This window comes from Chiloscyllium plagiosum, chromosome 10 (genome assembly GCF_004010195.1).
Source record: "Chiloscyllium plagiosum isolate BGI_BamShark_2017 chromosome 10, ASM401019v2, whole genome shotgun sequence".
NCBI classification, from domain to species: domain Eukaryota; kingdom Metazoa; phylum Chordata; class Chondrichthyes; order Orectolobiformes; family Hemiscylliidae; genus Chiloscyllium; species Chiloscyllium plagiosum.
Window position 1 is genome coordinate 47,477,501 of NC_057719.1, and position 27,273 is coordinate 47,504,773.

Sequence of the window (27,273 nt, forward strand, 5' to 3'; positions counted from 1 at the left end):
CTCTCTCTCTCTCTCTCTCTCTCTGTGTCTCTGTCTCTCTCTCTCTCTCTCTCTCTCTGTGTCTCTCTCTCTGTGTCTCTCTCTCTCTGTGTCTCTGTGTCTGTCTCTCCTATAATGTGTATTCACAAACTACATACAGTACTCTAGTTGTGACCTCACCAATGTTTCATCTACTTCTAGCAAAATGTCCCTTCTCTTAAACTCTGACTTGGCTGATAATATATTACACCATCTGCCGCCTTATCCCTTTGGTGCCAATAGGTATCAAACTAGGTGGGTAGTGTGCATGTGCATCAAGGTCCATTTGATCTTCAGTGTTTCCCAGAGCCCTGCTGTAGAGTCCTATTTTTTAGTAGACCTGGTTTGAGGAACCATGTACTGTTGTTTTATGTATTGTGTACATGCTTATAAGTTCATATGTCTGTGCAGTTGGAAAATTGAAATTATTATTCAGCTATTTAGAAATGTATTTTGCTGTTCAGATGTGCACCTTTACTCCCAAGTTTCTATTTACTGTCAATGGAGCAATGTGTTAATTTCAAATGAAGTGCGGGGAGGTTAAATCTAAGGTTTGAGTACAATTCAAGAAGGGAGCAAGTGATAAAGTGGGAAATTAAAGGCCGATCAGTCTGAACTTGGTGGTGGGAAAGCTATTGGACACTATATTCTATGTAGGACAGAATTAATCTGCATTTGGAGTGGCAGGGATTATTGAAGAACAGTCGTCATAATTTTGTTAATGGGAGGCCCTGTCTGACCAACTTGATTGGAAGTTTGAGGTGACCAGGTGTGTAGATTAGAGCAATGCTTTTGATGTAGTTTACTTTGACTTCAGCAAGCCTTTTTGTAAGGTCAGCAGGAGACTGACAGCAAAGAAAAGAACCCATGCGATCCAATCCGTAATGGCAAAATGGATCCACATTTGGCTGTGTGGAAGGAAGCAGATGGTGATGGCTAAAGGTTGTATTTCCAACTGGACTTGTGTGTCCAGTGGGAACCACAGGAGTGATGCCTTTGCTGTTTGTGATTTATATAAATGATTTAGACTTGTATGTAGGAGGTTGACCAATAAGTTTGCAGATATAAAAATTGATGGGGTAGTAAATAGTGAGGAGGATTACCTTAGTCTGTGAGAGGATATAGATGGGCTGATTGGTAGCAATTGGAATTCTATCTGGGTGACTGTAAGGTGGGCAAGGAAACAAAGTAAGGGAATACATTGTTCAAGCCTCAGAGGGATCTTGGTGTGTACACCGGTTATGCTGAAACAGTACAAAACCTTGGTTATGCCACAGCTCCAGTATTGAGAGGCATTATTATGTGCGCTTACAATGTGAAGATGACAGAGTCTTTGAGCTAAGTGTGGAAACATGGTATAGAACAATTAATTTTTTTTTGTTTGGTGCGCACTCTGCTGAAGGGGCTGTTCTGTGCTGTAGTTCTGACCCTAATTCAGAGTGAAGTTCAGTGCACTATTGAATGGGCCCTGTATTGTCATAACATTTATGGATGAGATGTCAAACTGAAACTCTATCTGTAACCAGCTGATCCACCAAGCTTGTTTTTGCACTTTGGTCACTGAAACTACAGTAACAACTCAATGGGAGTACAATTTAAGCTTTCCTTATTGTATATATCTCTATCAGATTTCCTTGAAATTTGCAAGGCTTTGAAATAAATGAAGCCAGCTCTTTTAAAACCTATCTGAATAACTAAAGTTCCTACGTGTTTGCAAATTCTTGGGACTCCCTCTGCACTTTTTCCAAGGTCACTTTATCTCATGAGAGGATCCAAACTGAGTGCTAAGTTTAAATACGGTCAAATTAAGGAGCTGTCGAATGGTGTGGTTTTCATCTCTCTGCTTGTAGGATAAACCCTACACTACTTTGTATGGTATGGATCTTTTATTCTCATGATTTCTGTAGAGTTCCTGGTAAATGAGAGTGAATTAGTCTTAGTCCTGTACCACACTGCATTTGTCCAGGTTAAGATGCCCTTTGGAAATTACATTTCATCTCTCAGAAGTTTATATTCTTCCAGTCTTAATATTTCACACATTATTTCATTTGCAAACATGTTTATCATCCTTCCAATATCACATTTGGGCCCTTTAATGGGAATAGTGGACAGTATTAGCTCCTAACGTTGATCACTATGGGATGCCAATGGTAATAATCTCCAAATAGTGACCTGAGCCATGAATTGCTTGGCACAGGGTCAGTAAAATCTATGGCACAAAGATTACAGGAGAAATAGATTATAATTCATGGAATACTGGCACCAATACTGGGGAAAGACTGATCTGGTCAGATTCGAACAGGTTCCACTTGAGTCAAAAACAAAAACACAACTGGCTGGAAAAGCTCAGCAAGTCTGGCAGAATCTGTCAAGAGAAATCAAAGTTCGTGCTTCGGGTCTAGTGACCTTTCCTCAGAACTGATGGAAACTTTGGAAAATGTTGGTTTATATGCAGAAGATAGGGTGGGGGACAGGGTAAAGAGCAAACAATAGGTAGGGTTAGAGCCCAAAGAGATCAGACAAAGGAGTCGATGGCCATCTGGCTGGGAGGGTGAATAGCTGTTAAGAGACGGTTAGTGGCTAATAATAGTCTCTCATTACACACTGATGTGGTGGGAGGCTAGGACATGGGAGGTTCAGGCCCTAAAATTATTGAACTTGATAGTCCAGAGGGCTGCAGGATCCCCAAGAGGAAGATGAGGTGTTTTTCTTCTAGCTTGTACTGAGCTTTACTGGAGCACTGTCACAAGATTGACAGATATTGGCCAGAGATTGTGGAAGTGCAGGTTCACTTGGAGGATATGCTTTGGGCCCTTAGATACAGAGGAGCGAGAAGGTAAATGGGGAGGTGTTCAACTTTCAGCAGTTGCAGGTGAAGGGGAAGTTGGGAGTGAAGGAAAAGTCTACAAGGGTGTCCAACTGGGAACGGTCCCTGCAGAAGGTAGACAAGGGAGGGGAATGGAATAACTGTCTGCTGGTGGCATCTTGCTGAAGGTGGGAATAGCGACTTATGATCTTCTGGACGTGGATGCTGGTGGGATGTTAGGAAAGGACAAGGCGATTTTTGTTGTGGGAGGGAGGATGGAGGGGGGGGTGGGGGTGAGGGCAGAAATGTGGGAGACTGTCGACAGGCCTCTTAACCGGGTCCAAACAATGGTGCTGGGGAATCCTTGGTGAAGAAAAGGTGGACATTTCAGAGGATCCCTTGTCTAAGTTGGAACATATGCAATGGGGACTGCGGAACTGGGCAAATGGAATGGAGTCTTTTTCCAGGAAACTGGATGAGAGGATGTACAATTCAGGTAGCTGTGGGAGTTCATAGTGGATATTAGTGGCCAGTCTATCCCCAGGAGAACAGTTGGAAGAACAACACCTCATTTTCTGTTTGAGGATGCTGCAGCCTTCTGGACTTGATATTTTAGGGCCTGAACTCCCCTATGTCCTAACCTCTTAACACGTGCACCAGGCCTCACATTGGGAGAAAGTGAGGACTGCAGATGCTGGAGGTCAGAGTCGAAGAGTGTGGTGCTGGAAAAGCACAGCAGGTCAGGCAGTATCAGAGGAGCAGGAGAATTAATGTTTCAGGCATAAGCCCTTCATCAGCCAATATTCCAACCACCCTGTCAACATGACTGTTTTGATCCTTAGGAAAGCCTATCCACCGGCCTGCTCCTCGGATGCTGCCTGACCTGTCCTCTTCCAGCACCACTCTCAACTTACCACATTCTGTCATTACATGCTACCTATTGTTTATCCACTAACAGCCTCCATTAGCACTGTTCACCCTCCCAGCCAGATCATTGACTCCTTTGTTTATCCAGCTGTTCTTCTGTCTCTTTGGGCTCTATCTCCCTACCTAACGTTTACTGACCAACATTTGCCTGGCTACCATCAGTTCTGAGGAAGGCTCACCGGACCCGAAAGATTAACTTTATTGTTTCTTCTCAGATGCTGCCAGACTGACTGAGCTTTTCCAGCAACTTCTGTTTTTGATTTTACAGCATGCACAGTTCTTTTAGTTCCATTTGGGGACTAGGATCTTGGTGACTTGCATAGCTAGGGTGTAGATAGACTTTAAACTAAATAGTGGTAGGGGAGATTCAGTTGCATGGAAAGTTGGTAACAAAAAAAATAAAGGATTGTAGAGGTTGAGTGCAGTTCAGATGAGGCTGATTGTTACCAGAAGTTGAAAGGATAGAGCATGTGAATATCATATTGCACCAAGAAATCATTGACTAGACAAAATTGATATTTTAGACATTATTCTAAAGTTTAACAGTGCAAATGGAGACCAATAGGTATGATTTTAGTGATGAGCACGGAGATGTGGTTACATGGGGACCAGGACTGGGAATTAAATATCCAAGGATACTCCATGTTTTGGAAGTAAGAAAAGGAGATGATGTAGCTTGCTTAGTAAGGGAAGAGGTCAGAGCTATATAGTGAGAAATGGTTACAGACGTTGGGGGTTAAGATGGAGCATCATTCTAGACAGAAATAAGAAACTGGGAAAGAAGACCAGAGTGAAAGCATCCATGGCTGAACAGTCAAGTTAAAGACAACATGTTGCTAAAGTCAGTGGCAGGCTGGAGAATTGGGAAACTCTTAAAGACCAAAGGATTACTGATAAGTAATTTTAAAAAAAAAGCAAAGTTAAAATAAGAAAGTTAGTTGAAAATAAAAAAAAAGGCCAAAGTGAGTCCCTTTTATGGATGAGGCTTGAGGGTTAAATGGGAAACAGCTGAAATACCTTTTTTAATCCTTTCAAGGATGAGGGTATTGCTGGCTAGGCCGGCATTTATTGCTCATACCTAACTACCTATAGGGCATTAAGAGTCAACCACATTGCACTGGGTCTGGAGTCACATGTAGGCCAGACTAGGTAAGGATGACGGTTTCCCTCCCAAAAGGACATTTATTCAATCAAATGGGTTTTTGTAATAAATGACTATGGATGTGTGGTTGTCATTAGATTATTAATTCCAGACTTCTTTTGAATTCAAATTCCAACATCTGATATGGCAGATTCAAACCCAGGTCCCCAGAACATTACTTGGGTCACTGGATTAACAGTCAAGCAATAACGCTACTAGGCTATCACTTCCCCTAAACTTGTTTGTACAGAGGGTGCTGAACTATTCCAATAGTAACAGAAAATGCAGAGATAATAGAAAAGCACAAACTTGATACAATTGCCATCATTTGGGAGGAAAAGATTAAAGCACATTTTTGTGTGGTTTTTGAGTAGACATTAGGAGTGATGTGACTGAGGAAAGAGGGTGTGCAGAAGAGATTTATCAGGATGTTACCGGGGCTGGGATGTTTACTTGTGAACAGAGATTGGATAGCCTGGGATTGTTTTATTTAGAGAGATGAAACTGAAGGGGGCATCATGAGTTTAATGTAGAGAAGCATGAGGTTATCCATTTTGGTCAGAAGAATAAATAGTCTAAAGGAGAGCAACTTCAAATTTTTTTTCCTGGGAATCCATAAGACACAGGAGCAGAAATCAGACTTTTTTGGCCCATCATGTCTGCTTTGCCATTCAATCATGGCTGACGGGTTTTGCAATCCCATTTTCTGGCTTCCTCCCCCTTGGCAAGCAAGAACTTATCTATTGCTGTTTTAAATATACCTGATGACCTGGCCTCCACAGCCTCCTGTGGCAACGAATTCCACAGATTAACCATTCTCTGGCTAACGAAGTTTCTCCTTATCTCCATTCGAAAAGGTCTTCCCTCTACTTTAAGGCTGTGCCCTCTGGTCCTAGTCTCTCCTACCAATGGAAACATCTTCCCAACGTCCACTCTGTCCAGGCCATTCCACATTTTGTAAGTTTCAATCAGATGCCCCCTTATCCTTCTAAATTCAGAATATAGTTCGAGTCCTAAAATTTTCCTCATGTTAAGCCTTTCATTCCTGGGATCATTCTCGTGAACCTCCTCTGGACCCGCTCCAGGGCCAATACATCTTTCCTGAAGTATGGAGCCCAAAATTGCTCTCAATACTCTGAAGCTCTGGTCAGACCACATTTAGAAGTACATCCCTGCTTTCATATTCTAGTCCACTTGAGATGAATGACAACACTGTATTTGCCTTCCTAACTACTGACTCAACCTGCAAGTAAACCTTGAGTCCTACTCCAGGTTTCTCCTTTTTGCACTTCTGAATTTTCTCTCCATTTAGAAAATAGTCCATGCCTCTATTCTTATCAAAATCCATGATCTGTCACTTTCCCATGTTGTATTTCATCTGCTGCTGCTTTGTCCACACTCCTAACCTGGTTAAATCTTTCTGCAGCCTGCCTTCCTCCTCAATACTAACTGCCCCTCCCCCTATCTTTGTACTATCTGCAAACTTAGCCAGGATGCCTTCAGTTCCTTCATCCAGATTATTTATGTATAAAGTGAAAAGCTGTGGTCCCAACACTGAACCTTGTGGAACACCACTAGTCACCAGCTTCCATCCTGAGAAGAACCCTTAATCTTCAGTCCATGCTAGTACCTGGCCTCTAACACCATGGGTCCATATCTTACTCTGACGTCACTTGTGCAGCACCTAATCAAAGGCTTCTGGAAGTCCGGATAACATCCATTGGCTCTCCTTGGTCTAACTTGCTTGTTATCACCTCCAAAGAATTCTAACAGACTTGTCAGGCATGATCTCCCCATCCTGACTTTGCCCCATTTTACCATACATTTAAAAGTATTCAAAAATCTCATTCTTCGCAGTGGACTCCCAAAATCTTACCAATAATGAGGTCGGACTAATCGGCCTATAATTTCCTAACTTTTGCCTTGCTCCCCTCTTAAACAGGAGAATCATGTACAGGGACACCCAATGCCTCAGCAACAAAACTAGTATGCAATTACAGCAAGTAATAAGGAAAGCAAATGGAATTTTGACATTTATTTCTAAAAGGTATGAAAGTAGGGAGATGTTACAATTGTAACCATATCTGCATTGAGACCATATCTTGAGTACTGCGAACAATTTTGATCCCTTTACTTGAAGGGTGTAATTGCATTGGAGACAGTTCAGAGATATTCACTCGATTAATTCAAGATTAAACACTTGCTTTAAGCAGAGGTTGTTTAGTTTAGGTATATACTCCAGCGTTTGGAGGAATGGGAGGAAATGTAGTTGAGGCGCATGAGATGCTGAAGGAATCCACCAATGTGCTGTAGAATGTATGTTTCTCCTTGTGGGATAATTTAGAGCAGGAGTTTTAGACTAAGGGTTGGCAGATTTAAAACAGAAGAGGAGGAACTACTTCTCAAAGGATTATAATCTGTGGGATTTTCTACCAGAGGGTGCGGTGGATGTCAGGACACTAAATAAATTTGAGCAATTTTTAATTAGTAATGGGTTGAAGGGGAATGGGCATGAAAGTGAAGCTGAGGCCAAGATGTGATCAGCCATGATCATGTGAAGTGGCAAATGCAGGCTTGCGGGATTGAATTCTCTACTCCAGCTCTTAGTTATTTTCCAACCTGCCTCCTCAGATATTGCTAACCATTTTGTACAATGGATTGGAGCCAATTTTTTAATCTAGCAACATCGCTGTATCTTAGGTGAGCTACTGAGAAGCACCTTGTCTTTTCTAATGATCATGAGAAGCATCTCTTACATTCCTCCGTTTAAGCATGTTGCGTAAGATGGATGGAAAGTGTAGTTCTGACTCTGAACTTTCCTCTTTGCTTGGTTTCTGTGCAGTGTGATGGCAGACTTTATTCTGTTTCTCTAATTAGTGTTGTTGTGTAGATTTCCCCTGCATGTAAAGTGTTATCTCTGCATCAGTGGGCATTATTCTTGCCCCTCAGTGCTTTCTACTCCAGGACTTGATCTCAATCTAGGCTGCCCTGTGGGAGTGCTATGTGGTTGGAGGTTTCATCTTTCATTAGATGGAATAAACTTTCCAGTAGATGCAAAGGATCCGTGGAATAATTCGAACAAAAACTATCATTATCCTTTTGTCCTGACCAATATTTATCCTTCAGTCCATATCATAAAATCAGATTATCTGATCTTTATCACATTGCTTTTTATGGGAGTTTGCTGTGCTCAAATTGGCTGCCACGTTTCCTACATTTCTAAACAATAATTAGACTTCAACAACTGTAAATCTGTAATCTGAGGTCACCCTCTTTGCTGTCCACTACACCTCCAATTTTGGTGTAATCTGCAAACTTACTAACTGTACCTCTTACGCTCGCATCCAAATCGTTTATGTAAATGACCAAAAAGTAAAGGACCCAGCACCGATCCTTGTGGCACTCCACTGGTCACAGGCCTCCAGTCTGAATGAACAAACCCCCCACCACCCTCTGTCGTCTTCCTTTTGAGCCAGTTCTGCATCCAAATGGCTAGTTCTCCCTTTATTCCATGAGATCTAACCTTGCTAATCAGTCTACCACGGGGAACCTTATCGAATGCCTTGCAGAAGTCTATATAGATTCATCTACTGCTCTGCCCTCATCAATTTTCTTTGTTACTTCTTCAAAAAAACGCAATCAAGTTTGTGAGACATGATTTCCCATGCACAAAACCTTGTTGACTATCCCTAATCAGTCCTTCCTTTCCAAGTACATGTACATCCTGTCCCTCAGGATTCCCTCCAACAACTTGCCCACCACCGAGGTCAGGCTCACTGGTCTATAGTTCCCTGGCATGTCTTTACCGCCCTTCTTAAACAGTGGCACTACGTTTGCCAACCTCCAGTCTTCCGGCACCTCACCTGTGACTATCGATGATACAAATATCTCAGCAAGAGGCCCAGCAATCACTTCTCTAGCTTCCCACAGGGTTCTCGGATACACCTGATCAGGTCCTGGGGATTTATCCACCTTTAACCATTTCAAGACATCCAGCAGTTCCTCCTCTGTAATCTGGACATTTTGCATGATGTCACATGTATTTCCCTATGGTCTATATCTTCCATATCCTTTTCCACAGTAAATACTGATGCAACATATTCATTTAGTATCTTCCCCCATTTTCTGTGGCTCCACACAAAGGCCACCTTGCTGATCTTTGAGGGGCCCTATTCTCTCCCTAGTTACCATTTTGTCCTTAATATATTTGTAAATCCTTTCTAGAGAAAGGATAAGAACTAAATATTATTGGTCTGCATTTTTAAAATTAGTTTTTACAGGGAAAATTATTTTATGTAAAGTATTTGTGAATATTTATGCTTTTGTATTTCAATCTAAACGCTCTGATTTGTATCTTTGTTGAATAAATCTTGTTTTAATATAAATCAATTATTCTTTATTTAAGAAATCTGAATTGGATTTTATAAGAATCCTAATATTAAAGTATATGTTAGCCATATCAGTACTTGGGTTAAGCCTGTTGGACTATAACCTGGTGTTGTGTGACCTTCAACTTTGTACGCCCCAGTCCAATACTGGCATCTCCAAATCATGACTATCTTTAAGGGGACAATCCTATTTGACCAGATAATAATTATTTGAAAGGATGGCAGGGTAGAAGAGTATGTCATGCAGTAAACAATCTTTTTAAATGAGATTTCCAAAAGTCTTGAATAAGTTGCCTCAATAGACTAATGAACAAGAGTCAAAAATGTGGGTTGCCAAGGAGCAGAAATGGTGGATATGTAATTATTTGCAGGACAGAATGCAGGTGGCACATGGTGAAAAGTGAGTTCCCATAAAGGTCCTAATGTTGGGTTCACTGTTCATAATGAGACCATTTTTTAAAATAAAACTTATTGAAGTTATTTCTAGCAAGAGAACTGAAAAGTGTAAAAGAAACCGTGACACCTGTTCATGTCCTCAACCGTTTTATCCCACCCCCAAAATTTTTTTCTAGTAGTTATTTCAAATACCACACCATGTGAATAGCCTCCGTCTTAGACTGTTTGCCCAACATCATAGGGACGTAGGAATTAGGAGCGGGAGTAGGCGATTCAGTCCTTTTGAGCCTACTCCGCCATTTAACATGATCGTGGCTGATCTTATCCTTGTCTTAACTCCACTCTTCTGCCTGCTTCCTAAAGCCCTTTATCCCATTTTTTCATCAGAAGCATGTGTTTCTTTCTTTACTCTGTTGTTTAATTCTGCCTCCACTGAACTCTGAGGCAGTGAGTTCCATTGATTCTCAACCCTCTGTGAAGTGGTTTCACCTCATCTCAATTTTGAACCTACCTCCTTTGACCTCTTCTTTGAGACTATTCTACAAGGGGGATAATCTGTTAAACGTCCACCTCAACAATCCTCTTTAGCATTTTATATACCTCAAACAGATTTCCTCCCCTCATTCTTCTGGACTGCAGCAAGTACAAGCCAGAGCTATTTAACTGCTCCTTATACAACAACCCTCTTGCATTTGGAATTAATCTGGTGAACCTCTTCTGAACTGCCTGCAGTGCCACCACATCCTTCCTCAAGTAAGACCAAAACTGGACATACCATTCCAGGTGTGGTCTCACAACACCTTGTAACTTTTATAATAAATGCCATGATTTCATTTGCCTTTCTTATAAGCTGCACCTGCATACTTTCTGCAATTCATGCACAAAGATGCCCAGATCCCTCTGCATTGATGTATTTCAATCTGCTTCCCATTTAAATAATTTGCCCCCTTCTTTTCCAGCCAAAAAATGGACAACATTGCACATATCAGCATTAAACTCCATCTGCTAGATTCTGGCCAATTCTCCTATCCTATCAGGATCTATCTGTAAACTTATTTTATCTCATTGCCACCTTCCCACCTATTTTAGGACCATCTGTGAACTTTGCTCTGTTGTACTCTGTCCCTGCTTGCAGATCTTTTATGCAGATTGTAAATATTCGAGGTCTGTGAACTCAACTCTGCCGCACCCAACTAGTTATAGTTCACTGTCCAGAGAAGGCCATGTTTATCCCAATCTTCTGCTTTCTGTCATTCAGCCAATTTTCTATACAAACCAATACACAAGCCCCTGGAATCTAACCTTCTGGAGCAGTTTTTTTATGTGGCACCTTTGTCAAATGCCTTCTGGAAGTCTCTATATAACACAGCCATCAGTTCCCCATGATACACCTTGCTGGTTACATCCTCAGACCTCCAGGAAGTTTGTCAAGCATGACTTCACCTTCCTGAAACTGTGCTGACCCTAGTGAATTGAGCCTTGGTTTCCCAAGTACAATATTGAGGTTTTTTTGTGATTGACTCCAGCAACTTCCCCACTACAGAGGTCAAACTAATTGGTCCATAGTTCTCCACTTTACTTTTTTGAATAAATAAGGGTTCTGGATGAGCTGCGGTTTCCTCCAAATAAACATTATTTTGCTTTGTCATCACAGCTCCGTTCCTTTGCTTTCTGTCTCAGATTAAGTGTGTGTGTGTGTTTGTGTGTGTTAAAAAGCTGCTCTTTCTATTTGACTCTCATTTCAGACTTTGAATTTTAATATATCTGCTTCCCCACATATATTAAGTACTTCCAACTCTCTGCTTATTGACTGCTAAAACCCTTCTCGATGCTTTTGTTATCACTAAGCTCTATTATTCAAGGTCCCTAGCTTAACACAGTCTTGCAGAACTTTAGGTCACCAGATCCTGCTATCCATGTCCTAAATTGTGCCAGTTCCCATTCACCTATTGCCTATATGCTTGTTGCTGTTTGTGCCGTTTATCGCTAGCAGTTCAATTTAAGAGTCATTATCTTCATCTTCAAACTTATCCATGGCATGGTCCTGCCCTCTTCTATTTCTAAACAACAACTTACTAGTTCCTGTGCATCTTCCAATGTCTGTCTCTGTTACAACTCCCACTCATTTGATGTCACCATTGGCGACCATATCTTTTAATCTTCCAGGATCCAAGCTTTGGTCACCTATCAAAAGAGCGTCTCCTTTAGTTCCATGTTACTGTTTAAATGTGTATGTATATATCATTTCATTACATAGAAGGTTTGAATACCACATATCTCAAGGTATTGCATAACTGTTATTTAAGACTTCTTGAGGCTTTCATTTTAACAATACAAAAATATTTTGCTCTTAATATACAAAAATAGACTGACCCAAATTTTTATCAGGGTGGCCTAATGATGTAACTAACAATTGTAGTCACAAAATGGCAAAACTGGTAAGATTCTGGACTTGAACCAGCTGATTATGGTGATTATTTTTTAATTTAAAAGGTATTTTGTTGCAATGGGTTCATTTTTGGAGGCAGTGAATAGTATAGCGCAGAAAGAGGCCTTTTGAGGTACTTAAAATTGAACTTGAATAAATAAAATGTTCTAATCACTATAAAGTGGATAACCAGGGGATGCAAATTTCAAATGATTGACAAAAGAACCAAATGTAGCATAAGGAATTCTTTTTATGTAATAAGTGGTTAGGATCTGAAATGTGTTTATTTGGTGAAGCAGGACTTTATTTCAGGGACATTGGCTTCAACCTTTTTATTCTGAAATGAAAAAGAATGAGTCCTATCCAGTTATCTCTCTAATCATGTACAGTGTCTCTTATTAATGAAAGAAATGGAAATGGCCACAAGGGGGTGATCTGTGCTTTTTGTCTTGCAAATGATGGCTATGCAAATTACTTTTGTCATATTTGCTTCTTCTAAGCTTCAATTGTGATATAAAAAATAAATTGCATTTTGGGTGGCCAACTTAATGACACGGTTTCTTTTTGGAGTTTGTGCATCACTCCATATTACCCCCTCATATTATTCCTGAAGAAGGGCCTGTGCCCGAAATGTCGAATCTCCTGTTCCCTGGATGCTGCCTGACCTGCTGTGCTGTTCCAGCAATAAAGTTTCAACTTTGATCTCCAGCATCTGCAGACCTCACTTTCTCCCCTCATATTATTGCCTATTTGAGCTATCTGAAGCTTCAGTTTAAAATATGGTCTCAACGTTTTGGAATCAGTAAGCAGGCATCAGCCCTTCTAATTGAGATGAGGAATTGAACTAAATCTGTTTTACTACTCTGAAAACACAATCAATTCAACAGAGCATTCAGTGATAACTCTACAAAGTATTTTTTAATGAAAATTCTACCCTAACAACTAGTTATTTTTGTTTCAATTTGTAGACCTGTTCGTACCTTATGTGGAGAATTATATTTGGGAATCTAGAAATTTCAATTCTGTATTCAAGAGCAATATCTGGTAAAACAAATTATTTTGGGATTATAGTCTTATACTTGGGTAGTGATTAGTTACGACTGCATATTTGACCGTCATGGGTAACTGATCAAAGGGTAACAACTTACTTTTGGGCCAATTCACAGGCAACACCGGTTTCTTTTCTGGAATCAGATTTTGGAGAGAGATCAAGATCAGGGACAAGTATTTAGCTACTCTTCTGGATATTGCAAGCAGCCTGATGAAAAGCCAAAGTTGGATACCTAAAAGTGATTTAGGCAAATCCTTTTCAGCCATGCTTTGGGTTCAGACTCTGTTGACAAGATGGTTTTGATGTTCCCTTGTTGGAAGCCACTAAGGTTTATAATAGATAATAGTGGAGTCATTTCAGCCACGTTGAACCATATTGAGTTTCGGAACACATACTGTGTTCAGAATTGACTGAAGTAGACATCTAACCTCCAAGGTTTGGTCATCTGGAATATTCATGATACCAAGACTGCCAAAAGGTGCTGCATTTGTTTTTTGTTTGATGTTTCTGGAAGCAGTCACCATCCTCCTTCTGTGTTCTATGGTAACCATTTTAAAACAGTCAGTTTAAGAAAAGTTCTGGGAAACAAACTGCCCCTGACTTCTGGAAATTACAGATCTGTAACTTAAAGATATCTACATTAATTCTATGCTTGTAATCTGTCTCAATTGGCTTTTCATTAAGATAAGCTTTGAATTATTGTAATTCTGCTTTGCTATGGATACAGATCTCCTAGTAGTTGTCAGGATGTGGGGTTGAAAATTAAATCAGGAGATATAAAAGGTATGTAAGAAAGACACTATTACAATAATCATGGGGGATCTTCCGTATTAGGTGAACAGGGAAAATTGGGTTCAGTCCCAATCGAAGGATTTCATTGGATGTCTGAGATGGTGTTTTTATTTCTTTCTTGATTGATTCATTGGTCAGTCCATCCATGGAATAACCAATTTTGGATTGGATGTGTCGTGAGACAGACTTGATTAAGACCTGACAGTGAAGGAACCCTAGAGGGGAGAGGTCCTAATATGGATTGAATTCACTCTGCAATTTGAGAGGAAGAAGCTTGATACCGATGTCATTAGAATTGAGTAAATGAAACTAAAGACATGGAAGAGTTGGCCAGAGCTGATTAGACGGGGAACCCAGCCGGGAAGACAGTTGAGCAGCAATGGCAGGAGTTTATGGGGATAATTTAGGAGACATAGCAGAAATTCAGAAGAAGAAACATGCTAAGGGGAGGGCTAGGCAACCATTGCTGAGTAGATAAATCTGAACATAAAAGCAAAAGAAACAAACATACAATGTGGTGAAGGTTAGTGGGAAGCCATTAAAAATCAGGAGAAGCCAAAGAAAAAGGTATTTGGTGGTTGGGGGGGCAGAAATAAAGAATTGCCTGTAGCAAGTAATATTTGTGCCACTCAAATGACAGGCAATAACCATCTCCAATAAGAGACCATATATTCACTGCCTCTTGACATTCAGTAGTGCTCCCATCACTGAACCCATCAGTCTGGCCTCGACTGCTTGTCTAACAACAATTCCACTATGCCAGTGTTCCCAGCAGAATAATCAATAACTTATTTAAGCTTCAATTCTGTGTAATTTCAAGTTATTGTTCAGTGAACCTTAGGATAGTGGTTCTTCAGTGGAGATCCACCAAAATTAACCAGATAATGTGTAGACAAAAATATATTAACTGCTTTCTACCTGGAAAAAATGCCTATAGCTGTTTGAATCTGTTTACAAATCTCCATGAGATCACTATATTCTGGAAGTGATTCACTCTCTGAATAATTTGAAACATTTTGAATATGTCGAATGGTGGTTAATTCTTCTCTGCTATTATCAGACTTTGATTGGATCTCTCAAATGTTAATTCTGATCTCTCTCTGGCTGTAACACTATATTCTGCACTTTATTCAGCTACCCTCATGCACTTTCTATGGTACGATCTGCCTGTCGAGCATGCAATAAAACATTTCATATGTGACAACAATAAATCAGTCAATCAAGTTAAGGGGCCTTATGTGTCAACATGAGATCAAATAAACTGAATCAGGCATGAGCACTCCACTGTGGAGATGAGTACCAGTGAGGCATTCAGCCATCTGAAGTTGTTTCTTCATGGCATTAAATAGTACAAATACTTTGAAGTAATATGTGAACATTTTTTTATTAATGTTTTAATTGACATGCAAATTTTTCTAATAGGTTTTTGATTTTGTATTGTTGCTCATTACTAGCAACAAGTTTTCCTTTACAGCAAAAGTAATAACTATATCTTTAATTATAAAATTTAATTCTTATACAAAGGTTTGTGCTTTGGAGTTTTTGGTGGCAATCTTTGTAATGAGGGAGTGGGGTCTCAGAAGCAAAATATTGAGAACTGTCACCTTTAGAAGTGAACTTTTAATCCTCATCCAACTTAAACATTATCAAACCAGTGCACAGCACTTTATGCATACTTGTAATACTTAACAACAGGATGGAGAAGTTATCTTTAATAAAAAGACACATTATTGAATACTGAGTTAGAATTCACATCATCCAACCACTAATCAACATCACCAGAAATAAAACTTAAGCTTTGATCATTTAAGTGCTTTTTAAGTGAACCAGAACCAAAAAAATTAATGTTTCTATGTTTTCACATTTTGCAGCATTCATTAACCAATGGCATCAAGAATCCAAGGACAAGGTGGTGATGCTTTTGCTGACCCATCTCCCATTATTGAAGCCAGGAAATATTGAGGCAAAAATAGAATACATGAAGCTTTTACCTAAGATCCTGGCTCATTCAATTGAGAACAATCAGCATATAGAGGAAAGCAGACAACTCTTATCCTATGCTTTGATCCATCCAGCCACCTCATTGGAGGACAGAAATGCACTAGCCATGTGGCTCAACCATTTAGAGGACCGCACCTCTAACTATGGAAACCAGACCAGAGGACGTCCAGATTCGATGGATTTTGGGCAAACTCTTTATTATCACCAAAGACAGAACTCTGATGACAAGCTCAATGGTTGGCAGAGTCTACGTGATTCTGGGATCTGTGTGTCTGCTTCTAACTGGCCAGATAAGAACCAGGCTTGTGAAAATGGACATTTGCCACTTTATTCTTCTACATCTGTACCTACAACAATTAACACTATTGGAACTAGCACAACCACAAGTAAGTATAAAATGCTGTTGTTTTTAAACATTTTGTAGTTTAACGTTTTACAGGCTTTTGAGAAAATATATTCTAGAACTTTTAAAGGCAAAAGCTCTGTTTTAGGTAAATGTGGAATGTTGCTGAAGATTTTCATCTTGCACTTGTCAGGAAAATTTGCAGGAATACCAATGTAAGGGGGAAGCAACACTTTTACTATATAAAGTGAGAATGCAGATTGGTTGGCAAAACTACTCTGGTAGAAACGTTGCTAAAAAAAATATGCTAGTTAATAACTCTTAGCTGCCAAGCTTTGTTTAAATTTTAAAATTGGGTAGGTTGACTGTGGCTAAGGCATTGCCTTGAGAAATCAACCAGTGGCTTCCACCATTTTGTTTTTATTTTTGAGTTGAAACAGGCAACTAGTATATACAAGTTTGTTCCATCTGCAAAGAACAGCATCTTGTATGTTAATATATGTAGCCCCCATACATTTTTGGCATGATTGCAGTATTTTTTGGGGGTGAACTACTCATCTGCATAGTAGTAGTGTGACATGGCTTGCATCAACTGTTGCTCAAATTTTGAAGATCCCTTACTCTTCAGAGTAATGAGTTAGCTAGTTCAACTCTCTTTCACGCTGTCACCATGCAGCACCAACACAGTTGGTGTTCACTGACAGGATGACACCATCAAGCCCAAGGGCATTCTGAGCTCTTCACAAACTAATCCTGTAGTTTATGAATTTCAATGCTGGTGTGATGCCTGGTTAAACGCCCATATCCCATAAATAAATTGAATGACTTATCCCTTTTGGCTGCTCACAGCAAGCAATGTACTGATTATGCCTAATCTATCTGACATTTGCAAAACCCACAATACACAATATCTGATGTGAGATGTGATGTTGCGATTAGTCAAAAATTGTGGTGCTGGAAAAGCACAGCAGGTCCGTCAACATCCAAGGAACAGGAGAGTTGATGTTTAGGGCATCAGCCCTTCAGGGATGTGGGGGGTTTCCAAGGAGGCTGAGAGAGAACTGAGGTGGGGTTGTGGTTGCAGGGGGGTAGAAGACCAGGGAAAATTGAATATTTGAGAAGACAACTGCCAAGCCACCAGCATGTAAAAGGACTGCCTGAAAAATAGCTCTCTTAAAAAGGTACGTGTATCAATCAGTAACATGTGAAGCAGAATCCCCAAGAAGATTCTGAATCCCCAATATAAGGAGAAGGTAGATTGGAAGGTGATAGGTAGATGAAGATGGAGGGGGTGATGGGTTGGAGTGGGGGATGGAGCAAATAGGTGGGAAGGAAGGTGGACAGGTAGGACTGTTCAAGAGGGCAGTGAAGTAGACATTGATGCTGTGTACTTGGTGGGTCTCAAGGCGGGAGATGAGGCGTTCTTCTAGGCTTTGGGTGGCTTAGGATTTGATGGTGGAGGTGGCCCCGGACTTTGCATGTCCTTGGCAGAATGGGAGGGGGAGCTGAAGTGGTCTTCCACAGGGCAGTGGCATTGTTGGATGTGTCCCCCTGGAGATATTCTCTGAACTGTTCTGTAAGTTTGGCATCCTGTCTCCCCAACATAGAGGAGACCACATTTGAGAGCAACGGATATAGTAGGTGAGTTGTTTGGATGTGCAGGAAAATCTCTGGATGTGGAAGGATCTCTTGGGACCTTGGATGGAGGTGAAGGGGAGATATGAGCACAGGTTTTATACTTCTTGCAGTGGCAAGGGAAGGTGCCAGGAGTGGAGGGTAGGTTGGTGGGGGTGTGTGGCCCTAACGAGGGAATGGCGGAGGAAATGGTCTCTGCAGAATGCTGATCGTGTGGGGAGGGAAATTATATCTGTTTTGGTGGGATCAGACTGTTGGTGGCAAAAATGACGGAGGATGATATGTTGTATCCTGAAGTTGGTGAGGTGGAAGATGAGGACCAGGGCATTCTATCCTTGCAGTTGGAGGGACGGGATTCAAGGTGCAGGAACTGGCGGAGATGCATTGGAGGGTATTGTTGACCATGTGGATGGGGAAATTGCAGTCCTTGAAGTTGGAGGCCATCTGGGATGTTCTGGAGTGGAATTGCTCCTTCTGGATGGAGATGCAGCAGTGGTGGAGGAATTGGGAGTAAGGGATAACATTTTTACAGAAGTAGGACGGAGGGTGCAAACATTTGCTGGATAATCCAGTGTATGAACAGTTGCACTCGCAATCAGTTTAGGATTATAAACCATTCAATGATTCGCCTTTCAGACAACCTCTTGACTGTTTAGTATTAACTACTTGGTTTTAAAATATAAGTAAAGCTTGGAATTAGTTGTCAGTCATCATTAACATCTCTACAATCCAAATCCTCTTATCTATCAATCAGCATTTTCCCTTCATAAAGGATGTTGGTTTCCTCTTTCATTGGTTTTCTTGTAAATTGTCCTAATGAGTGCAAGATGAAAAACTTTAACAAACTGCTTTTTTTTTCAGGAATACTTCAGTTCTGTGCTACCAATTGACTAAGTTAACCACTTCAGAAATTCTGAAGAAGAGACATACTGGACTCAGTGTCAACTCTGTTTCTCTCCACATATGCTGCCAAGCCCACTGAGTTTTGACAGCAATTTGTTTGGTTTAGATTTCCAGCATCTACAGTATTTTGTTTTTATTTGACTACATTAATCCATTGCTAAAAGAAAATTTCAGACATCTGCATTTTTCAGAATCTTGTGTGTTCAACAAATTCGTCCTGAGAGGATAAATGTTAGAAAAGCAAACTCAAACTGTTTTGCACTTGTTTATAAATGGTACACAAGTGCCATATTGTTCACTTAATGTATTTTTTTAAAATGCTTATGACTGCATGTATATTTTCCTGCTGATACTTTTGGTTTGTATTCCAAAGACTGCTACATGATATAAACACCTTCGTTCTTCTGGTTCTAGTTTTTGCCAAGGAAAATTTGAGTGATTTGAATTGGAGATAATCATGGTTTTTCCTTCCTGCTTCAGGTTGTGGCTTGGAGTTGCAAAAACTTCACATTTACACAAGTGCAATTTCTATAGTTTACAAGACCTCTGGTCCAACAAAATAATGCAATCTTTGATTAGTTTGCCTTTTGTAATTAATATCTAATGATTCAAACCTGGTATGAAGAGTTACTGGATTTTTCAGTTAAAGTTTGCATTGCACTACAGATGTGCACAGTTAGGTACTTGAATGTGAAATGAATAAATATCCTAGTAATTCAAAGGTTGAAATTTATAGAGTAGAGGCCCTATGTTGGACTGGGATGAACAAAGTCAGAAATCGCATGACCCCAGCTATAGTCCAACAGGTTTATTTCAAATCACAGGCTTTCAGAGCATAGCCCCTTTGGGTGAAGTGAGAGGGAAGTACACAAAACACCCCAAAGTATGGGCAGAGAGATCAAAAGATCATACAAATGGTGTGAGTGGAGTGTTGAATAATAAGTCTCTGCAGGTGACCAAAGGTGTTAGTATGAGTAAAATTTCAATAACTGAATAACAACCAAAGGGATAACCAATAATCCAAATAAATGGTGCCTCCGTTCACACCATTTGCATGATGTTTTGATCTCTCTCCCCATAAACTGTTGTATGTGCTCCCCTCTCACTTCACCTGACAAAGAGGCTATGCTCTGAAAGCTAGTGCTTCCAAATAAACCTGTTGGTATATAACTGGTGTCGTGTCATTTTCTGACAAGATTTATGGAGCAACTTCCTTCAAAGATAATGAGTTAAAAAATCACAACACCAAGGTATAATCCAACAGGTTTATTTGGGAGCACTAGCTTTGGAACACTGCTCCTTCATCAGGTGGTTGTGGAGTAATGGTGCTACGTCCCCATAGAGACTGAACTTTGAAAAAGAGAAAGTGACATAAGCTTTTCAGTGGTACAAAGAATTGTAGGAGACTTCAATTGCAGCACACTAAAGTCAATGCTGTCTTAACATTTCTCAGGGAGCTAATACAAGCTCCAGAGAGGGTTTTCCTTCTAAACTTATTCACATAACTGAAATCCCTGTGCCATGTTTTACACATCACTGCCCACTCAGCAGAAGCATAATCTTGTGTATGAAGTCCCAAGATTCTGTTAGGATCTCTTTTCCTCTTCTCACGAGATTGAATCCAAATATGTCCTTAAAGCCTTTTACTTAACCTTCTAAAAAATAGTGAACCTCCAGTAAAAAAAAAACAGACTGGCAATTCCTTAGTTTTTAGCTCTGCATAAACTTTGTTTCTCCAAACTTTGAATCCAACTTCATCAGCATCCTGCTTGGTGACCAACCAAAAGCAGTTCTGTTCTCCTGCCTGATATAGCAGCACCTAATTCAGTTGTCTTTCTTAAAACAGTCAATCTGGCTACCTCTGTCTGAGGATAGCTTGCCTCTTCTTTTATGTTGTGGTGTTAAAGTTTGCACATTGTTCCAGGCCTCCATACCTATGAAGTCCAGGTCAGGTTATTTCTAAATAGATTTCTTAGGTCACATCCTATCTTCAATCTACTTCATTTTACCTTTTTAAAATATAACAGTCTTGAGTCCAGCATTCATAATAGCGGAAACAGTTAATTTGCATTTTAATGAATCAATATTATATCTATTTCTGCAGATAAGAGAATTAATGGTAAATTATTAATTTTAAGGCTTAGTATGCTCGAATACTTAGTGACTGTAACCATGCTTCCTGAAGCTTTGCACAACTGCGCTGGTTCCTGGGCATGAATGGATCTGTATTCGTGACCATTCAGTTTGAAATGATTAATCAGCAACTTTCCCCTCATACTACATGTGACTTGGTAGCATTGTGAACTATGAGGATAATAGTGATAGATTTAAAGAGAACTTAGGTTGAAATGGATGGATGTGTGGTGCCATTTAATGGAGAGATATGTGAAGTGGTGCGTTTTGGAAGTGAGATCAGGAATTATGGAATAAAATATTTATTTTAAATCTACCTGATCACGGTGGACTTGAACACTGGTCTCCTGGCTCAGTAGGGATACTGCCCACTGTGCCACAAAAGCCCTCTGAATAAATGGTGCAATTTCAGAACTAGCAAACCCCATCAGGAGTGTGTGCACAAAGTAGAACAGACTGAAAAGATGGGAAAATAGACCTAGGATCGAGGGCTTTCTAGAGATTTGGTGAGCAAAACAAAGCCATTTTGCTCATTTTTATAAATCATTTGTTCGATCCCACCAGAATCAGTGTTCGATTCTAGTAGTGCACTTGAGGAATGATATGAAGATCTTGAGCCTTTTCTGCACTCTCTCAGCAAATTGGTCAAAGCTTGAGAGACTTCAGTTGCTTGGAGAGAGTAGAGAAGCTGGGGCTGCTCCCTAAAAAGAAAAAAATTAAGAGGTGATTTGATAGCTGTGCTCAAAATCAAAACACAATGGAGGGAACTGTTACGTTGGCAAAATGTTAGAGAGCCAGAGCACACGGAGGTGAATAGCAAAAACACTAACTGCGATATAGGGAAGAACTTCTTTGCAGTAAATGGTTAGGATCTGGAATGCATGGCCTCCGTGTTGGAAGCAGATTCAATCATATCTTTCAAAAGGTAAATTGCTCAGCACATGGTTTCAGGACTATTGGGAATGGAATGGAATGGAAAGAGAAGGAGAGTGGGAATAGCTGAGCTGAATTTCTGAAAATCTGGCACAGAAACAGTGATGTTATACAATCAGTGGTGGTAGAAGGTGAGCTACATAGGTCTTGTCTATTTATTCCTGTGCTCTACTCTTATGAAATAGCCCACCACCAAATTTGCAATCTAATTTGATCAAAATGTTTTGCACTAAGTTATAATCACTGATAAGAATATAATCATAGTTAGACACACAAACAACCCCACAAATTGGAAGTTTCAATATTAGGGTTATCTATATTTAATCACCAGAACCCTTCAGCACCCATGATTTTGCTGATGACTACTGTGCTTTTAGTCATCACTTGTAATCCTATCTTCTGCACAATGTCTAAAATTCCCTTTTCTTTCTCTTGATCAGCCAAAACCTGCATCTTTTTCTGAGCTCTCAGTCACTCTATGGTAAACAAACTAAAACCTGCTAGGAGAAAGTGAGGACAGATGTTGGAGATTAGAGTAGAGAGTGTGTTGCTGGGAAAGCACAACAGGTCAGGCAGCATCCGAAGAGCAGGAGAATTGACGTTTCGGGCATAAGCCTGATGAAGGGCTGATGAAACGTTGACTCTCCTGCTCTTCAGATGCTGCCTGACCTATTGTGCTTCCCAGCAACACAACGAAAACCTGCAGCAGTTTAAAACATCAGCCCTTCCTTTCGCAGAAAGTCAGTTGGCGTAGTGAATGTCATTGTCATTAGCCTTGAAATTAGTCAGTTTATAAGACCATAAGACATAGGAGTGGAAGTTAGGCCATTCGGCCCATAGAGTCCACTCCGCCATTCGATCATGGCTGATGGGCATTTCAACTCCACTTTCCCACATTCTCCCCATAGCCCTTAATTCCTTGTGACATCAAGAATTTATCAATCTCTGCCTTGAAGACATTTAGCGTCCCGGTCTCCACGACACTCTGCGGCAATGAATTGCACAGACCCACCACTCTCTTGCTGAAGAAATGTCTCCGCATTTGTTCTGAATTTACCCCCTCTAATTCTAAGGCTGTGTCCACAGGTCCTAGTCTCCTCGCCTAATGGAAACCATTTCCTAGCGTTCACCCTTTCCAAGCCATGTATTATCTTTTAAGTTTCTATTAGATCTCCCCTTAATCTGCTAAACTCCAATGAATACAATCCCAGGATCCTCAGCCGTTCCTCATGTTAGACCTACCATTCCAGGGATCATCCGTGTGAATCTCCGCTGGACATGCTCCAGTGCCAGTATGTCCTTCCTAAGGTGTGGGGACCAAAACTGGACACAGTACTCCAAATGGGGCCTAACCAGAGCTTTATAAAGTCTCAATAGCACAACGGTGCTTGTATATTCCAACCCTCTTGAGATAAATGACAACATTGCATTCGCTTTCTTAATCACTGACTCGACCTGCATGTTTACCTTTAGAGAATCCTCGACTAGCACTCCCAGATCCCTTTGTACTTTGGCTTTATGAATTTTCTCACCGTTTAGAAAGTAGTCCATGCTTGTACTTTTTTTTTCCCCCAAAGTGCAAGACCTCGCAATTGCTCACATTGAATTCCATCAGCCATTTCCTGGACCACTCTCCCAAACTGTCTAGATCCTTCTGCAGCCTCCCCACTTCCTCAGTGCTACCTGCCTGTCCACCTAACTTCGTATCATCGGCAAACTTCGCTAGAATGCCCCCAGTTCCTTCATCCAGACCATTAATATATAAAGTGAACAGCTGCGGTTCCAACACTGAACCCTGCGGGACACCGCTTGTCACCGGCTGCCATTCTGAAAAAGAACCTTTTATCCCAACTCTCTGCCTTCTGTCAGACAGCCAATTCTCAATCCATACCAGTAGCTCACCTCGAACACCATGGGCCCTCACCTTGCTCGCCAGCCTCCCGTGTGGCATCTTGTCAAAGGCCTTTTGGAAGTCTAGATAGACCACATCCCCTGGGTTTCCCTGGTCTAACCTACTTGTCACCTCTTCAAAGAATTCCAACAGGTTTGTCAGGCACGACCTCCCCTTACTAAATCCATGTTGACTTGTTCTAATCCGACCCTGCTCTTCCAAGAATTTAGAAACCTCATTCTTAATAATGGATTCTAGAATTTTGCCAACAACTGAGGTTAGGCTAATTGGCCTATAATTTTCCATCTTTTGTCTTGATCCTTTCTTGAACAAGGGGGTTACAACAGCGATCTGCCAATCATCTGACTCCAGTGACTTTTGAAAGATTTCAATCAACACCTCCGCTATTTCCTCAGCCACCTCACTCGGAACTCTAGGATGTAGCCCATTGGGGCCAGGAGATTTGTCAATTTTAAGACCTGTTAGCTATATATTTATTTGTTATTTATCTATTAAAATTGACACCTAAAATCCAAATAAGGTTAGCTTTTGGTTTGGTTCTCAACCTTTTTCAAATGGTGGTTTTTCTGTGTGTTGTGGGTAATATGAAGGTATAAACGTGATATTGTGAAGTAGTTAAAAATTGTTTTTTATTTAATTGCCATGAAAACTAGGTCACTGCATTAAATTTGATTATTCAAAGGACTACATACCGTTTAGTTTGTAGTAATGTTTGACTGTGACTGAGAACCACGGTGTATTCAATTACTGCAACCGATGCCAGTGTGAAATTGAAAAACAAGTATTGTCATCCCTACAAAATGTGTTCTCAACCAAATAATTCCCTTTTGGGGAAAAAAGCAGCTTTATGACAAATGCATCTTTAAAAACACTTGTCAAGATAACTCGTTTTGACTTCTGTTTCTCATCTAGGAAATGAAAATTGTTTACTTAAGAAATATACTATGGAGTACAAAAACAGACATTGCTGGAAAAGCTCAGCAGGTCTGGCAGCATCTGTGAAGAGAAATCAAAGTTATGTTTTGGATCTGGTGACCCTTCCTCAGAGCCTGGACCCAAAGCGCTAACTCAGATTTCTCCTCTCTGATGCTGGCAGACCAGCTGAGCTTTTCCAGCAACATCTGTTTTTGTTTGTGAATTACAGCACCTGTCGTTCTTTCACTTTTTACATACTATTAAGTAGTTTTGTGATTACTATTTTAACAAAGTTATTTTCAGAGCATGAACGTAATGTGCTTTATTTTTGTGAATTTAGATCTTAACGTATTCTAGTCAGTAAGGTTTTAAGATCAGTAATTGTTAAAGATATTTATTGTCTGTGTCAGGACAATTTCCTTCCTTGTTAGTCTGGACTTGTCGTTCCTGATGGAAATAATTTTTAACCAGATATGGTAATATTCAAATGCCTGTGTCTTATTACCTATACTATTAAATGTGTTCATTTTCCCTTGTTTGGGTTTTCTAAATGTCCTGAGATATTGGTTTGTCATCTCTAAGAAGTTTTATCTGATTCATATTTTATCTTGCCTATTGGACCTTAGACAGCCCATTTCGGTATCCAAAATTTGTCATTATTATTCTTGATTTAGGCAAAATTCTTACTCAAAATACAGTGACAAATCGTCATATCTACTGAGGAGCATAGTACAAACAAACACCCACAAATCACCAGTTAAAAATTAGCAAAAATAAATTCAGGTGGGAGTTGTAGAAAGGCCTAGCACCAAGAAAATACTCCAGTTGTCCAGTTATGTTTCGAAAATCTTGTGGCTTGACGTGTTTCTTTGAAAAAGTGTAATGAAAGTTGTACTGTTACACATCCAATGTACAGTGAAGTAGCTGTTAAGTAGGATACCCAAACTGTGGACTTGACATTTTGGAGTCACAAGCACCTTTAGCCAGCAAGGCTTCCTTTTAAATCCATGCAGTTTTTTGAAAATAAGTGCATTCCTTGCTCCACCCAAAAAGCCTTCGATCTGCAGTTCAAGCATCAAAGTGGAGTTGCACTGGTGAAAAGTTTGGGAAGCACTGGTTAAGAGTCATGAATAGCTTTTTTTCTCTCAGCCCCTTTCAGAGCCTTGGCTCGAGTCATCGAGATGTACAACACGGAAACAGACTGTTTGTTCGGTCCAACCTGTCCATGCTGACCTGATATCCCAACCCAATCTAGTCCCACCTGCCAGCACGCACCTGGCCCATATCCCTCCAAACTCTTCCTATTCATATTCCCATCTAAATGCCTCTTTAAATGTTGCAATTGTACCAGCCTCCACCACTTCCTCTTTCAGGTCATTCCATATACGTACTGCCCTCTGTGGAAAAAGTTTGTTCAAGGAGCAAAATTCCAAAATCAGAATAGCTGCAATAAATAGTTGAAGCAATTGTTGTTGAGTTCCTTGTCAATGCTGCTTTGCTAATTTTTGTAAAACAACTTTAGCATGAACATAAAGCAATGAATAAAACTCATGACTGTGTCATTCTGGCACATGTTCACTCTTATCCATTCTATCAATATTTGTTTGATGCCTGTCCATCTTTGTTTCTGTCTGTCTCTTTTTAAATTTTGTTGCTCCCTCTATCCTCCTGGCTCTTGTCTGCTTTGCAGGTGTGTGTGAACCCAAATGCTTTGGTGTAGGTATGTGAGCTAGACGCCAAATATCCCACCACCTCGTGTGCACAAAGCACTAGCACCCTTTGGTCATCCAAACTTCCCAGGACATACTGATATGAACTACTAATGCATTTGTGTAAGACCCAAGCTGCTTGCTCACCACCACCCTCCCATCTTCCTCCTAGCATTTCCCTTTGAATGCTACAACCCATTGTAATTTTCATTTCATATCTGGATCGGTACTTTGTTTCTAAACTGTGTGTTCCTGCTCTAAAAAGAGGCAACATTTCTCATTTTGAGTTATCATCTTTTAATGTGAGATCACTGAAGTCTGGAAGTCCATCACTTGGTTTGTTTGTCTTTGCCTAGAAGCCTGGGCAAGCAGTAAATCAGAAATTTTAATTTGTGGGTAGTTGTGAGGGTGCCTGTATGTGATAGTTGTTAACTGTATAGGTAAATTTAATCTTAGAACAATTTTCTTTTTCCTTGTGTTACACAAAAACACCTTTCAAACTGAAGTGGAGTTCAGCAATTTTCAATAGGTGATTTAATTTAGTTTAGTTACCTTTTTTTAAAGTAGCCTTTCTAATTGGTTACTTTAACTCTTGTTATTTGTTCAAAGCCATGTTCAGTTGTAATTGAGTTTGGCCAGGTATTTTCACAATTCTACTCCAAATGTAATAATATAAGATGTAGTACATTTCAAATGCAACATTTAATATAGAATATTGTATTCTAAATGTGTATTTAAATTAGCAGCAGACTACTTAAAATTGGTGAGGAGAAAGTGAGGTCTGCAGATGCTGGAGATCAGAGCTGAAAATGTGTTGCTGTAAAGCGCAGCAGGTCAGGTAG

At 40.2% G+C, this 27,273-nt stretch overlaps 1 protein-coding gene across 12 annotated transcripts in view; it reads left to right on the forward strand.

Moving 5' to 3' along the window:
• Window positions 1-27,273, forward strand: part of samd4a (sterile alpha motif domain containing 4A) — a 196,444-nt gene that overhangs the window by 70,557 nt on the left and 98,614 nt on the right. For all 12 annotated transcript variants that reach the window (XM_043697695.1, XM_043697697.1, XM_043697689.1 and 9 more), the window contains one exon: window positions 15,819-16,334. In XM_043697695.1, the coding sequence (XP_043553630.1) occupies window positions 15,819-16,334 (516 nt within the window). The remainder of the gene's footprint in view (window positions 1-15,818; window positions 16,335-27,273) is intronic.